This window comes from Acinonyx jubatus, chromosome A1 (genome assembly GCF_027475565.1).
Source record: "Acinonyx jubatus isolate Ajub_Pintada_27869175 chromosome A1, VMU_Ajub_asm_v1.0, whole genome shotgun sequence".
NCBI classification, from domain to species: Eukaryota; Metazoa; Chordata; class Mammalia; order Carnivora; family Felidae; genus Acinonyx; species Acinonyx jubatus.
Genome location: NC_069380.1, coordinates 117,531,212 through 117,548,040, shown reverse-complemented (window position 1 = coordinate 117,548,040; position 16,829 = coordinate 117,531,212). Strand labels below are relative to the sequence as shown.

The following is a 16,829-nucleotide window of genomic DNA, read 5'->3' as shown; positions in this document are numbered from 1 at the left end:
TCCTAATAAGGAGAATAAGGAGTGATAGCCAACAGGCAAACTCAACAGCTATTCATCTTGGGGTGGGAAAAGCAAAGGGCACCTGAACCTGAGTTAACCTCAGAAGCACAAACAGAGAGCCCCCTAGCACCTGGATGTGGACATAACCGTAGATGATCAAGAGCTGGGGCCTCTGGGGCAACAGATCCATAAAGGAACATTGGAGAAAAGATCCTGGGGCCATACTGGGAAACACCGCGAATGCCAGGGTGCTTTTTTGTATTAGGCCACGAGAGCTTCTGAAGTTTTTTGATCAGGGGTGTGCCATGGTCAAAATTTGGAGGAGAAAAAAACCTTGAACATTTTTAAATGTTATACATAAATGAATACCTCATCTTTTGTGGACCAAGAGTGCTCTCTTTGCCTATGAAGGTTGTCCTGTAAGATCTGGAATCACTTTATCTGGAAGTCCCTGAGACAAGAAACCTGTGTGCACATCCTGGAGAAAGAGCAGCAGCAAGGTGTCTGAGTCTGATTAGATACACCCACACTCCCTTTCAGGGCCTCCAACTATGTAGCCCTACCCCAAATGGAGGTGAAGGTCTGAGGTCTGAACTCGGTGACTCTGGAGTTTCTCAGACTCACATTCATGGGATGGTTGAACAGGTCTGGGTGTGGCCCCCCAGGCGTGTGAACATCTTTCTGAACTGAGGAGTACTTTATACCATCCAATTCTACTTCATGATTAAGCACGATTTACTGCCATTTTTTAATTATTACAACTGACTGGGGGGTCGTTCATGAGAATCCTGGGGTAAAATGTCTAAACACTAATGCACCATTGGGATGGGCCAAGTAACGACTTGAATCAGCTAGGGGTGGAAGAGTGTTGTCAGAGGTCTTTCCTTGTTCTCATGAGATCCAGTCACGGCTTCTTCTGGTCCAGAACAGAGAGCAGACATCAGAATTTAAAAAATAAGCTGTGCTTGGGGCGCCTGGGTGGTTCAGTTGGTTAAGTGTCCTACTCTTGATTTTGGCTCAGGTCATGATCTCATGATCATAAAATCTAGCCCTGTTTTGGGGTCTGTGCTGGGCATGGAGCCTGCTTAGGATTCTCTCTCTCTGCCCCTCCCCAACTCACGTGACCGCTCTCTCTGGGGAAAAAAAAAGCTGTTCTTGCTGAGTTCTGGCATCAAGACTTCTCTTGGTGAACTCATTCCAGAACTGGTCAAATTAGAACAGTGTTTGCCAATTTTATATTGCAATTAATATTTCAGATCTTCTGCTTGTTCTCCAAAGCAACTTTCCTAGGAGGTACACTATTAAAATCTCAACGTATACTTAACATATAAGTATGAGGACTCTCACGTAAAGACGAGTGGCAGACAGAGTTCATGTTAAAATGTCATCCGAGGGCCAGGGAATGGTACTTATCATGCTTCCCTGATACTATAAATATCTGTATGACCCAGCTGTGACCTGTATACCTTGCCCCAGGACAAAGTCCTGGCGGTGTGGACTTAACCAGGCCCCGTGCCCATTCCTTAACCAACCAATCACTTTGGCTGGGTGGATTTGGTGATCTCATGGACCAGAACAGGGCCACCAGTTCACAACTGGATTAAGGGTTGATGCCAGGCCACCCAAACTCATGGAACCCAACTCCATGGTCCCCAGAGGAAAGAAGGGGTATTGGATGCCAAAGGGGCAAAAACAGAAAACACTCCCTGGGGTGAGAGAAGTTAAGGACATCTGAGGGCAGGAGCTGCTGACACCTTCTTGACTGGGGATAGCGTGGGAGTTAAGAATGTAAGCTGTGGGGTCAGCCTGCTGCGGTTGTCTCTGCTCTGTTACTCATTAGCTCAGTGACTCTGAACAAGTTACCCAATCTAATGCTTGACTGCTTCATCTGCAGAAGAGGGTAGCAACAGCACCTATTTCACAGAGTTGATGTGAGGATTAATAAGACGATGCCTATAAAGCCAGGAGTACAATGGAAGTGCTCCGTAAATGACACTTAGTCACTATCACCTCGACATACAACAGCACCATGCCCCTCACTATGCCCCCCTCTATGAGTAGACCTTAGTGGAAGTCAGGTGCTGCCTGTATCCCATGAGAACTCACCTGTTGTCTGCTTCGAGTTCTCTTGCTGTCTCGTCTCTTTTTCAAATCGCATTAAGCTCAAGAGGGGGTTAAAATGTCAAGAAGATTCTCTATTTTTGAGCATTAGCAGATCAGGCTAGAAACGCTGACTCTCCCACAAGACACATGCTCATGGGATTTCCCTGGCAATCCTGTAAGAGCCCAAAGGTCTATCATCGGCAGCTGGATCAGGGTGGGGAGAGGGACTGCTTTCAAATTGTTAAATTTTAAAAAATGTGCACACTACGTATTTCCAGCCAACAAAACATGGCTGGGTCTTCTGCAGGGGCTGCCTCCTTGCAGTGTCCTCAAGGAGGATGGGATCAGCCAAAGACTGCAGCTGGAGTCCGTGGGGCTACCCAGGGGTGTCTGCACAGAGCTCCAGAAATGGGGAAACTATTCACTCAAGATGAGTGAAAAAGGGTTCCTAAGAGAAAAGAAAGTTTTTAATGAAAACATATCCTGCTCTTATTCTAGCCAATGCAGAACCAAAGCTGAGTGTTTGAAGGAGAATGTGTTGCCAGAGCCCTTTCTGAAGGGCTCGCTGCTGAAGAGGCCATAATGAGGCTGTTGATGTCGGTTGTTACAAGGGAAGATGCTTAGGTAGGGGATGGGAGAACCAAGGCAAAAAAAACAAAAACAAAAAAACAAAAAAACAAAAAGAAGGAAAAGCTTCCATGCAATTAAAAAAATGCTGACACACTTATGTAAAATCATGTGTGTATACCTATAAAGAAATTTTAAAAAATCAAGAGCATATGGACTCTAAACGCACACATATGCTGAAAGCTCCACCACTCCCTGGCTTGTGTGACCTCCCTCATCCTCAGTTTCCTCATCTATGAGATGGGGGTAATTATGGTACTTCACTCACAGATTTTGAGGATTCAGGGAGGTAATGCACGTAGAATAGCGTCCGGCACCTAGTAAAACAATAACACATATTAGCTGATGCTGTTGGTCATCAGGAGAAAACAGAGGCTAACGCAGGGGGTGGGTGAGGGTGGACAGTGAAGCCTAGTTTTCCAGTAGGCTCCCATCTCCTCGGGCTTCAATCACATTGAACTCACCTCTGGCTCTCTCTCTCTCTCCCCTTCATGCTTTGGTCCTTGCTGTCCTTGAGCATGGGACACTTCTCCAATGGACTAGATGCCAAACTCCTCTCCACCTTTTCAGATCCCTCTCCAACGTGACTTCCTCTGTGAAGCTTTCTCTGGTACTTCTCTCCCAAACAGAAAGGACCACTCTGCCTTGGAGCCCGGGACTACCTTTCACACATGGTGTGGTAATACCACATGGCAAATGTGACTTCTCTTATACTTGCCTGTCACTGAGACCAACTGTGAGTCCCCTGAGGACAGAGGCTAGTTCTTACATATCCTGGACTTAGTAGCTCCTGGTACCTAAGAGATGGTCAAGAAGTGTTTGCTGAATGGAAGCACAGAAATGGAGGGTGACTTCTCTGAAAAAATGAGGCCAGTGGTTCTCCACTCTAAGGAAAAACGGAAAGGAAATGGACATAAGCTGCATCATGGGAAACTTCAGTTAGACACAGAGAATTCCCTTAGTGAGAGTGTTAAATGTCAGACCAAATTCCCAGGGGACAGTGTGGAATTTCCTGGAAGTGTCTTCAGATAAGAATACTTTTTGGGTGGGGGTGATTCTGATGTGGCTTTGCTTGAAGGCAGGCCTTGAGCCTGGTATGAAGTTCATAAAACCACCCAGCAGCAACTCAGATGACAGTGAAGGGTCGTTGGCTCTTGGTCAGCTGGTTATACAGATGGCTTCTTGTACCGAGCACCAGCGAGCGGGCTGGGAAAGAATGTGGCTGTGTGCGCCTGAATGGAGGGTGGGAAGTCCCCCTCCACCAAGCCTAAATCCCAGGACAGGAGCAAACGGAGTAGCTTGCCAAAGGTCACCAAGTCATCTTGTGTCCAAGTAACCAAGTCTAATGACACCCAACTTCTTTCTTTCAATAAGAACTGTCAAGCACTATAGGGAGGAGGAAATAGAGTGGAAAGCAGTGCTTTTAGGCTGTCACTTGGTCACCAGCCCAGCTGCCAGGCCCCGGGCTGGGTCCTGGGTAGACATGGGTGAGCAAGACCTGGTCTCTGTCCCTGCTGAGATGTTTACTAAGAGGAGGATGACACCAAACATCTTACGATGGAAAGTGAGTTGCTTATAGGCAGAAAGTACTACGAAGGAGCAAAATGGTGTGTGAGAGGAGAAAAGGTAGGAACCGACAGGCTACCCTTTATTGTCATGACTGCATTGCATCTAATAAAGGTGAGGCAAGCTTCTTCACTGAGAAAGGTTCAGAGAAGGCAGAAAAAGTTCATTTAAAAAACATCTTTCTGCTAACTTAGGAAAACAGTTTCAAAGAGGAGATAGAGGCACAGCGTCAGAAAAACAAATTTTTAGTATTAGGGTCGGCACAAGACTTGGAAGGTAAAATATGATTTTGTACCTAAAGCCCCAAATGAATTCAAGTCTTGACTAATTTGCCGATTGGCCTTGTGAAGGCTTATTACCTACCTGGGTTTTAGCAAACAGAGGCTGGGGCCAGCCTCACGGGGTCAATTACGGGAGATGGGATGCATAGTGTGACAGGTTTGCTAAGCGCGGTGGGATAGAGAGGGATGCGGTTTTGATCATTTCTAATTAGAGACTTCCTGCTTTGGCCTCCACTGCCTGCTGCTGCCTGGGGGTGCAGGGTGGGGATGGGGGTGGGGCACTGTGAAGGATGTAGCCCCTCCTAGCACACGGATATTTGAGCCCTCCCAATGCAGGAGCCTCACTCACTTACTAAGCACTTACTCCACTGGCTAGGGAGAGGCTCCCTCGGCTGCCACACAGGCCCAACTGGTGATCCTGCATACCCCAGCATCATTAGTTGCAGCTTAGCTTGGTGTTATTAAAAGCAGGGCAAGCCAGTGACACTGACACATTTGGGTAGGAGAGATGTGTGAAGATTGAAAGAATTGAGAAAAGAAGGAACTAAAGCCCGGATTTAATTCCTGACAAAGCAGACATGTTTGGGGTCTAAGCAAATCTTTCATTTACTTCATTTCAAGTGTCCATCAAGCCCTTTTGTGACCAAGGTGCTCTTACAACCAACCATGCAGCCAGAGCTAACAAGTGAAAAACACCAAACCAGCCACAGGTGTGATGCAGTTTGTGCTCTGAGAATCAAAGTGAAAATAAAAACCTTTTGTGGGAAAGACGCAAAGGGTGAAGTGATTGCAAAGTCTGTTGGAGGGACCAAGGACACAGGTAACACAGATACATACATCTCATGTTCCCGATGATGGCCATCAGACACACGTGTGCCACTCAGAAGGTCTCACCTGGGTGTCGTGTGACCTCACGCATGTAGGAGGCTTCAGATGCTTGGAGAATTTTCCAGGGCAGGTGTAAGCTCAGAGATGGCAGTGCTGCAAAGCTGTGCTGTCCCCAGGGGGTAAGTCAGTGCCTTCTTAAGTAACAAATGAGCACAGTGTAAGGCGTCTCATGTGTGACCCACACATTCAAGAGGGCACCCCCTCAAAACCAGGCACTAGGAGAGCTTCCCCCTGCCTTCTCCTTGTGAGCCCTCTGCTCTCCCCACAGAAGCTGGGAGCCAGTTGTAAAGCTGGGTCCCAGGCTGCAGCTCTGAATGTGTCTGGCAGGGACATGATGAATGAGAAGGCTCAGTAATAGGAGCTGGCCTGGGACATGTTACAAGTTCTAAACAAATGCTCTACAAGCCTGTGGGACACACCCAGCTGTGTGGTAGGACTGTCTGTGTGGTGGCTCTTGGATTAGCCCACATTGTGTTAATGAACTTCCACAAAAGACCTGATTAGAAAATCAAATTCAGGAAGAATAAAAACAATTATGTCTTCCACAGGAGGCACAGTCGAACACATTAAGTGGAGGGGTACCTGGGTGGCTCAGTTGTTAAGCGTCCGGCTCTTGGTTTCGGCTCAGGTTGGTGAGTTCGAGCCCCGCGTCGGGCTCCGCACAGGCAGTGCAGAGCCGGCATGGGACTCCCTTTCTCTTCCTCTCTCTGCCCCTCCCTTGCTTGGGCTCTCTCTCTCAAAATAAATAAATAAAAATTAAAAAATGTTAAGTGGAAGATGACTTGTTGGGGCTTAATTTGTTCAACATGCGTAACAGTTCCTCCTCAAGTTCACTAGCATTAGACCTTTCCTAAAGGAAATAGAGCTCCCCAAAGCAGGTCAAAAATCAGCACTGTAGTTATTACCAGTAAACTGCAGGAGCTCAGACCTGGGACCTGTGAGCAGGTCTTCACACTCTTACTTGAAGAAACACGAAAATACGTATCATGCCAAAACTTTATGAGAAACTCCAGAAACAAACGTGCCACCAAATGGAAAAGTCATTTAATTCAAAAATCATACTTCCACTCGTTTCATAAGGATTGTCACATAAACCAAGCAAATGAAAGAAAGCCAAGTTTCAGAGGCCACTCGACAGGAACCGTATTGTCTTTATAGATAGCCTTAGCGACGCAAAAGCACATTTTTCAAAAAGCCTCAACATGGCAAGACTATTATTACTAATGACAGGGAACAAGTTCTAGTCTAGTCACAAATTACTTTTTAATGACAGAATTGGATTTTACACAGCAGTCAATATTCAATACTGAACTGAAGTTTAAAACAGTGCATTTACGGTTTTAAAAAATTTAAAGTGCCACTTTTAAGTACTTTATTGATATTATATCACACAGCACTTTGCAGTATACTCAAAGGTAGCCTAAATTATGAGTTAAACATGCAAACAGTTTCTTCTCCAAAATATGGACAAAATGTCTTTGAGAGTGCTTGTGAGCGCTAGCCTAGTATTAGCGACTACAGGTTTAGGAGTTTGATCTGTTTTTCAACACGACTTTTAATAAGTGACTAAGGGATATAGCTGTAGATAGTAACCATTTGATAAATACGAAGTTTTAAAATGGCACTTAATTTACATCTTTTGTCATTTTTATAGTCAACAGCCTGCCGTTTCTCTAACTCCCAACTTCTAACTCTTAAAGGCTCCAAAGGCTCAGCAAATGCCAGCTTATGGAAGAGTCTGGATCTTTGCCTATGTAGATGTGTGCTTTACATACACAAACACATACTAATACGCAGATGCTTTAGAATCAACAGAGGAACTTCTTTTCACAGGTATAAGGTTGACCCTGGCTTCCGGATACCCAAGGTAGCTGTCTGTAGGTGTCTGTCAGGACAATTTTGTAGAAAGGGATGTACAATGTCTTGACCTCTCTGGGACCACTCCAGGTAAATTTGACATTTTGATTATCAATACTCTGGTTCTGACTACGCTCAAGAGAATTTTCATATACTACTAACTGCTCTTCTTATATGGGACTGGGACTGTGCCAAGCCTTTGCTCCCTACAGTATTCCACCTTCTTGAAAGACGTTTCTGTCTTGTAGTGTCCTGGAAAACTTTTACGAAACTATTAGCTGCAAACTTCCTCTGTGATGTATTTTTCCCTATTAAGAACTATATTTATTTCTTGTAAAAACAATCCTAAGATCTTCAACGTGGTTCACCTTTTACTTTCTGTCTGCTCCCGGCACTACTTCACATCCAATACCTTTTCACCCAAGAATACAAGTGCTTCCATCAGGAGACCACATGTGAGCAAGGGCTGGTGGCTCTGAAGGACATCTGGATTCTCTACATGGTCTCTCCCTGTGCTGTGAGAAGTTCTTCAGTTACACAAGGACCGTAGGCGGCGAAAGGAAAAAAGCTAATTATTACTTGTCGGAGTCTTGTCTCAGGCATGCTGTAGGATTGTGCAAGGTTCATTGCTCTGCTGGTGTCATTTTGATGCTACAATTACAGACAAGTGGTTCAGCACCCAGCAGATCAGCGTGGCTGCCAAACGCATTTGAACACAGGATACATTTTTTAAACACCAGCAAAGGGTGTGTCAGAGAACACCCAGTTGACTTAAAAGACATGTGGGGCAGGGTTGTCTAGGTAACTGATTACCATCAAGTTTGCCAGAAAATGACAGATAACTCGGAACAGAATACCCAGGACATTCCTTTTTAAGTCAGGGAGCTATTTGGTTTCTTCAGTGGTGGCTACCTACTTGGGTAATACGGTTGCTCATCAAACATTCTGCACTGCAACATGCTGTGGGTACCATGGTGGCCACTGCTTTACCTGGGACTCCTGTGTCTGTAAAACTGTTGGTCCCAACTTGGTTTTGGCAACAGAAGCCAGAGAATGAAAGGTGCCAGTAAATAGTCACGAATAAGGGATCAAATTACCTTTAGCCAATTATTTCTGTCTCCCTACCCTTCAACCATGGGTGCTTTGGCAGTCTCTGTAGTCAAGACGGAACTTCTGGAGTGACTGGAGTTGCTGTTGTCAGGAGACCTAGGTCATAGAAGGATTTCCCTCTGAGCTACAGGAATGCACGTGCAACCCTGGAGTCCTGGAAATGCCTGAAATGATCTTGTCACTAGCATGGCTCTGTCCTGCTAATGCCAATCTGCCAATACTTGATGGCTTATTTTCTTTCTCTTTGCCTCTCCATCCAAAAGAGCACTCAGCAAAAGGAGATGAACTAGAATTACACTGAATTTGTTTGGTCTGGCAGAGGTAAACACATAATGGCTGCAGAAATACTCAAACATTAAGTGAAAAACTGGCTCCAATTATAGGATATTAAGGAAGGCTGTGCTATGCAGGGTCCATCTCTATACACTGATTTTTGAAAACAGAAGAGAATATCATCAGTCTTGAGCAAGTCAAGAATTTACTCGCTTAGGGGCAGGGATTTGAAACTACTTCTTTCACAGCATGGCCTTCTGCAGCCATGGAATTCCTTGAGTACCCAAAGGAGGAGGGACAGACTGCTCATATGCCCAAGAAAAGATTCAGGCTCTGGATGCCTCATCCCAGGGCCTTACAAAAGAAACACAAGGTTCCTCGGAGACCTCGGGGATCTTGGTCCATAGTCCTCCACTCCGGTACCTAGTTCATTCTTCTCATCTGCCCTCAAGTTCCCTATTCAGCAGAATTAGGGGCCGGGGGGCAGAGATGATAGAGAAGGTAAAATCTATTTTTGGTCTTCCAATTCCTTCCCTATTTGTTGGCTCATATTCTGAAAGGTTTCTCCAGTTCTGTAGCAAATGGGGAGGAGGTGAGCCTGGCTGGGGAAAGGAAGGAGAGCAGCCATCTGTCACATGCCCAGCATGGCTACAGGGAAGCTGGGAAGGGGTCTACCGAAAAATGCAGGTTGGCAACAGCTCCATTTCCCTCCAGCTTCAGATCAGGGCCAATTGAGGAGGGAGGGACAAGCTTCCGAGCAGTCGAGCTGGGGCCAAGTGTCGACAGCGATGCTTTAGCGAGGAGCTCCTCAAATCAGGGCCTGGGCCTTCTGCTCCCCTAAGTTAGCTCTAGTTAAGGTTCCAGTGTGGCAGGTGACAATTCGAAACGACAAATGTGTTAACAACAATATTTTGAGCTCTTTCTATTTAGGACGCACAGTGGCACAGAGTAGGCTTGTCCCCTCAGGCCCCGCTGAACAGACCCTTGAGCTGTCCAAGGTCTGCAGGGAGTAGTGGAGCCGGTTTGTGTATTCTCTTTCTTCTTGGGTTTGCAGTGAGAGCTTTCCCGAGTCCTCTCTTGGTCTTATCCAGTCTCAGTGCTTATTCCCTGATTCAGTGGTAGCGTTTTGCTTGCTGCTGGATGAGGTCCTGCACCACCGCTGTGTAAATCCTTGAGCTGATGAACGGAATCACCATATCTAAAATTTCAAACCATCTCTAAAGCTGTCACAGCAACCTCTATCCCTCTGTAGAGTTTTTCTCTTATTTTGGGGTTACAGGAAATGTGAGATGAACAGGAAGGGAAGTATTTAGGGGAAGGGAAAGCAGCAGTGTACTGAGGACCAAAGATCCTAAGAAGCCAGTTTTTCCTAGAACTTAAGACACACGCAACATTTACAAAATAGCTCGGCCTCATGTATACAGCCTTAAAGATGTTCCGAGGAGTTAGATATAAGGAACATGCAACTATCCCAACACCTTCTGTCCTGACACCTTGGGGTAGCAAGAAATACACCTGAGAAGAAACATGGAAAACAAAATCTAACTCCTAGCCCCACCTATGTGAATCCTGAGCTGCTTCATAATACCCAGCAAGAGTTCTTTGAAACATTCATTGCCTGAAAATGTTCTTTCTCTCTCCAAATTCAAAGCCCAAGAAAAGCTCAAAAACACATTTGCATAAAGAAGACTGAACACCATCAGTGAGTCATGCCCACCAACCAGAGCCAGCAGAGAGTGTATAGAAATGTTTTCTCCTTTCTCAAGGCCAGAGAGGGGATGACTTTCCCCAGTTGCTCCCTCATACACACACCTCTTCAACAACCAGAGCTTAAACGTATGGAGCGAGAGCGACTAGCTTCAAGAGTATCAAATATAAAACTTTGCCATATAATATTTCAAATCACTCTATTTACAAGTTTATCTTTAAAAAAAAAAGTAAAAGATACAGTAATTCAACACAATTCAAGTTTTTCTCTTCTTTAAGCTTCCCTAAACAGGAATTCCAGAAGCGGGGAGCACTCTGGAACAATGCTGCCATTCCGAGGGGCTCCTGGGGAGCCTGACGGTCCATCAATTTGGAGTCTGTCTGCCCAGAGTCACTCTTGCAAGGACATTCGAATGCAGAAGACACTGAGAACTCTGTTCTTTGAAGGCCAAGTGAATGTGAAATGTCCAGGCCCAACTTTCCCACCCCAGGTAATCTTCCAGAAGACCCGGCCCCTTCTGGACCAGGAAACTCTCTTTCTCAGAAGGTACCCATTCCATCTTTCCATGCCTCCTGAATCACAATGGCTTATACTATTAGTCTTGTGCCTCAAAAGCCTGAGAAACAATTCCCTTTTTCTGAGTGGCAGTGAACACATATGTCCTTTAAAACTACAGGCCACAGGGTTAGCCCTGAAATCACCCCTGAAAGCCACCAGGGCACCAGTGCTCAGCAGCGCAGGGTACTGCCACCGGGCTGGTCAGTGAGGGACTACAGGCATGCGAGGTCAGGGGAAGGGACGGGAACGGGAGACCATGAAGGAACAAGTCAAAGGGAGGATGTCACCTGTGGAGAAGCAGTATACTGCCCCCTATAAAGCATGGAAGAACAGAAATATTAAACCTGTATGTAATTTAATCTCAAGAGGTTACTAGAGTTTGCTCCAAATATATCCTGATGCTGCTGAAATTCATCAGAAAGGGAAGAGTTCCCAGCTGCCATTCTGTCTACCCCGAGCAGACCACTCTAATTCCTTGCCCTTCTGCTTCAGGTTGTTGGAAAACCATTCAAAAAATGACCATAAAGCAGGGAGAAAAAAAAATATCATGCAAAAAGTGTGTTATTTTTTTGGTTTGGTTTCAGAGTAGGTTGGGTTGCCGTGGTTACGAGGTGATGGCAGAGAAGTTCCTAGCTTGGGAGGGGGAACGTGGGGTGTGTGTGTGTTCCCCTTGCAAGAGGGGACTGAGCTGAATTCTGCCGATACTTGGCCGAGGCTGCCTGGAGATGGTGAGAGATTGCATTTTATGTAAACAGTGCCGTAACCCCTCTCTCTCCTGCATGCAAACAGACAGACCCAGCTGCCTGTAGCACTGTGGGCCTCAAGTATTTGGAGGTGGGGTAAAGAGAGTGTCTACTGTAAACAGAAGCAATGGGCCCAGCCTGGGTCTCAGAGCCAATGCCCAGCCCTGCCAGACTTAAGCTACACTGAATGCTCTTGAGGACTACTTACATCTTTCTTACTTCCTTTCTCAGAAGGTTGGGGGTTTGGATGACTGCTGAAACAAATGAATCCTCCCTATTTAGGGCGCTAAAGGAGAGGAATGGCTTTGCCAGCCGTTCTCTCGGTTATCAGAATCAAATGGTCTCCACTGCTGATTTCCTTCTGTTCCTTGCAGTATCACCGCATGCCAGCTGCCATGGTCATGGGGATGGGTGCTCCAGAGTTCACAGAAACATTTGCGTTGACAGGTAGTAACTGAGTCAGTCACCCTGAATTTCTCAGTGGCAAAGAGAAACGGCCTCCAACACTGCAATCAGCGGTTGTCATGGATACCATGGAAAGCTCAGCAGGTCTGCTGGGGCCCACGGTTAAAAGAACTCCACGTAGTTCTCAGGGATGAGGCCAGTCTTTCCGTTCAGAGTCCCTTCCAACCAGCCAGGCTCCTGAGATGGATGAACTGTACAGGAAGAGGGAGAGAGACAGCGAGAAAACGTTACAGATAGGGGAGGTGGTGGACGTGTGAGAGAACAAATGAGCGCAGTCGCCTGTTATGTTACATGTTACCAGGACTTGTTTAGACCAGGGGTTCTTAACTTCTTGTGGGACATAAGTGTTCCAATAAAGGTCATTCTGAAAGTTCTCTATAACAAAAAAAAGGGAAATAGACACAGCCATTCAAAATTTTGCATACAATTTTTGGAGTTTCGTAGACTTTCTGAAGTTGCTGGCTTAAACTATTAAGAGGTGACAGATTTTTCCTTTTGCGGTTAGAAGTCGGTTATGGTGTTCCATCCATAAATTTATCTAACCATCCGTCCATCTATCCATCCATCCATGTACCCATCTATCTACCCAGTAATGCCTATGACCCAAGTGGAGTGCCCATGGAGGAATGCTAAGAACTAGTTTTTAAAGGTATCTAGTATGCATTTCACTAACCTAATTATGCATTTTACTTTCCCTTAAATCCTTACCCTCTGATTCTAATCTTCCTACAAATCTCCCCACCTTTCTTTGGGCAATCTATGGCCTTTGAATAGCCCCCTCTCTGTTCCGCCCATACCCTTTCTTATTTTTCTTTCCTGTTCTCTAGAATTTTCCTCCCTCCTCCATACAAGACTCAAGGCTGTCTTCTTCCTCTTTCTCTTGTAACTTTCAAAATTTCTGTCTCTTTGATTTTTCGATATCCAAGAAATCTACCCCATTTCTGTGCTATCACAATCCATCTTCATGGAGACTACTGTGATACTGTAAAGATTACATAAAATCCAATTGAGGCTGCAAAGTCCAACAGCAGGAAGAAAGAGAGAAGGAATCATGGGACCTGGAGATGGCAGGGGCACAGTGTTCATGCTTGTGGACCGGCAAAACACAAATCACTCTTAATGGGAAAGGCAGTGCATTTGCTCTTAATGTATTAGGAAAACTCCAATTTTCTGAGATTGTTCGTAAAGAATGAATTTTCCCCTATTCCCTTCCTAGGCTAATTAAGTGACTTCCTGAGCTTGTTTTAGAAAAGCATTTCCACCCCCAATGCTACTACATAACTTTAGTTTCAGTTTGTAGGAAAAGCAGCAAGAACAGAAACCAAAGGAAGCAATGGGCAAGCAGCGAAAGAACACACACTGAGGCTTCAGGAAGGTCAGTGTCAAGGTAATCTTGAATGCTTCTTCAGGAAAAGACAAGGTCAAACATCTATCAGTTGGCCTCCAAAATGCTTACATAATTTCCTATCAGTAGGCTTCAGGAATAAACCAAAAATACTAAGGGTATTTTGGATTCATGACATCCACACAGAGGAGTCTGGAAGAGAAGAGCATGGGAGAATACAACACAACTTAAAAGCAACCTGGTCTCTCCAACGATGAAGCTCTCTCAACTTATCCTGAAGATACTAGCACCCAAACACCACTGCCTTCTGCCCAGCCATCCAGCTGACAATGTTAATTAAGATCACTTGAATTTTTTGTACCTATAAAGTGATTATAATAAAACTCCAGTGCCAGGAGCCAATATGGAGAAAGCACTCAGCAGAGAGCCAGAATTTGTCAATAGGAGATCCTGTATCATTTGACCAGTCATTTGGATGAGTCAACAAGGCTCTCTACTGGTAAAATCTTGGTGAGTGCCTGATCTCAATACCCACTGAAGCTCTGGAAAACCTCAAATGTTCAAAAGCAAAACAAACAAACAAACTCACTCCCCAAAATAAAAGACCTAGAAAGAACAACCAACCAACCAACCAAATACAACAAAACCAAAATAAGACCCTTCCCAGTTTACAGCAAAGCTCCTAGTTGAATGGTTATTCCACTGGATACATTGAGTCTCTCTCTTTCAGACATTCTCCCTTCCTGGCCAGCTGTTCAAATGCAGCTCAGGTGCTGAGGTGCTAACAGCTAAAAACATTAAAAATGGGATTTGCCAAGTAAGGGATGAATGAGAGAGGACAAAGGAGGCCCCTCCAAGCCGAAGAACAAGAGTTAGGACAGGGGACAGTGAAGCCTTCTGGTCAGACTGCTGACTCACTGGGGGCTTTGAGCTGGGCTTATTAAGGCCTGGCATCAAACCATGTGCATCCAAATCACCTGCACGGTTATTAAAACTGGGCCGCATGGCATACCTGTTAAAAGAGAATCCCTAGGAGTGAGGCCCAAGGATACGTATTTTATTTTATTTTTAAAGTAGGCTTCCTGCCCAATGCAGGGCTCCAACTCATGACCCTGAGATCAAGACCTGAGCTGAGATCAAGAGTCGAACACTTAATTGACTGAGGCACTCAGGTGCCCCCAGGGATCTGTTATTTTTACCTTAATCACAGAAAGGTAAGGGTTATGACTTTTCTGTGCCCAAATGCCTCTGGAATGAGGGTGGTCATAAGAAAGTACAAATTCTCACCTATGGATGGAGGAGGGGAAGCAACATCAGATGCCCTTTGCCCTGCTGTTGTCTTCTGTCTCCCCTCCTCCCACTTCTCGACTCTGCTGAAGCCCTACCTCCTTCAGAAACACCAGCACGGAATCCAGTCTACCTGTTCCCTCTTTTCTCCAAACTCCTGGAATGCTCATAGCACATTCCACACCTTATTCACGGGTCCTGTTAACACTGTTCAAATGTGTTATGCATTGCTTCCTTTACTAGTTTTTTAGGATGTTTTAGTCTGTACTGTATCACTCAATATTCTTCAATGACTCCCCTCTGACTGTCAATTATGATAGAAGCTAACACCTAGAAATAGTGACTGGGAAGCAGCCACGGGCTGCTGAGGTTTGGATATGCGTCAATTTCTTTGATCTTAAAGATCCTAGCTTGTATCTTGGTATCCATATTTCACAAATGAGAAAATTAAGGGCCAGAAAGGTAAATTAATTTGTGCAGGATCACAATGGTATGACTTGAATCTGAACGCAGTTTCTTTGACTCCAGAGACCAAGCCCGTTATGCTTCTAATTCAACCAGAGAATGTGGTCTTTGGGGATAAGAATGATACATATACACATACACATACATATGTACATCCCAAGTGGTGGGTCTTTTGCTAAGTGCTTTGCCTGCCTCATCTCTTTTCACCTTCAGAATGACTGTGAACTCAGTTCTGCTATTATCCTCATTTTACTGATAAGAAACTGAGGCTCAGAGATGTTGAGCATTTTGCCCCTAAATACACAGCTGGCAGATGATGGAGATCGATGTGAATCCGGGATATCTGACCCCAGACTCTGTGGTCTAACCACTACTGCTTTTGCCTAGCCCAAAGCTTTGGATATTAACAGTGTTCGTATGCACTTATTGAGCTGAACTGAGCCCATGCCCAACTTTCTGAACTACACCAGTGTCCAATGTGCCACATAAACACACGAAGCACTGCAGTGAGCTGGCTCGGCAGCTCTCCAGCCCAGCAAGCAAATAATACAAAGCAGCTCCTGACGTGGATGTGCTTCCTGCCAAGCATTTTCAGCTTCATCCATCTCTGCTCCATACACCCCTGTATACACAACTCAGGCTCTCTCCTTTTCCTTTTCTCACTGTGGAAAAGGAACAAGCATGTGACTAAGGTCTCTAGTGGCTGGCTGTCCCTAAGGGAAGAAGCACTGGCTGGAAGAGGCACAGATCCCTGTGTAGGTGAATATATTTACTCATGTAACAAGCGTTTATTAAGAACCTACCCTGTGCCAGACACTAAGCTAGGACCTTGCACACAATACAAAGCAAGCAGAAAAGATTCTGCTCTCGGAAAGGGGCAATGTATCAGTAAATAAGCACATAATTTTAGGTAGTGATGAAGGAGGAGAAAGAGACTGGGATAGGGATGTGGGTATGGGAAGGAGCTCAAAAAGCTAAAACCTAAATGATCTAAAGGAGCTAGCCAGGCAGTGGGTAATGCAAGTACAAAGGCCCTAAGGTCGGGAAAAGCCTGCTATGATTTCAGAACAGTGGTCTGTAAATTTTTCTCAAAGAACCACTCCGTAAATGTGTATCTCTACTTAATTCTGCAATTGTAGCACCATGGCTAACATGTAGACAAAAAGGCATGGGTAGCTATGTTCCAACAAAACTTTATTTACAAAAACAGGCAGTGGGCTGGATTTGAGTAGCAGGTCATAGTTTGCTAACCCTAGCAGAGAACATAGGGAAAGTGTGCGAGGCTGCAGCATATCAAGTGAGGAAGGGAAGGGCCAGGGGGCAGGAACAAGACCGTGGAGACGCCGATCAGCAATTCTCGGGGGACCAGGAGGCCACTGGGATAGGTGAAGGAGAATAACATGATGCGATTTTCAAACATCGCTCTGGTTGCTGCGTAGGGAAGGGTTATGGGGGCAAGAGTGGACATGACAAGTCTGTGTTGGCAGCAGGTGGAAACAGCTGGGTGAGAGATGGAGGTGGCTTGGGCTTGTGTTTGGATTTGGCAGTAGGCA

At 45.4% G+C, this 16,829-nt stretch overlaps 1 protein-coding gene across 5 annotated transcripts in view; it reads right to left on the bottom strand.

The window, feature by feature from the left end:
* Positions 1 to 6,487: 6,487 nt before the first annotated feature.
* ARHGAP26 (Rho GTPase activating protein 26) overlaps positions 6,488 to 16,829 on the bottom strand; it is a 421,808-nt gene continuing 411,466 nt past the window's right edge. For 4 of the 5 annotated variants that reach the window (XM_015063297.3, XM_027042557.2, XM_015063306.3 and 1 more), the window contains one exon: positions 6,488 to 12,370. In XM_015063297.3, the coding sequence (XP_014918783.2) occupies positions 12,282 to 12,370 (89 nt within the window). In that variant the 3' untranslated portion in view covers positions 6,488 to 12,281. The remainder of the gene's footprint in view (positions 12,371 to 16,829) is intronic. The other variant, XR_008298473.1, reaches the window with a different exon arrangement.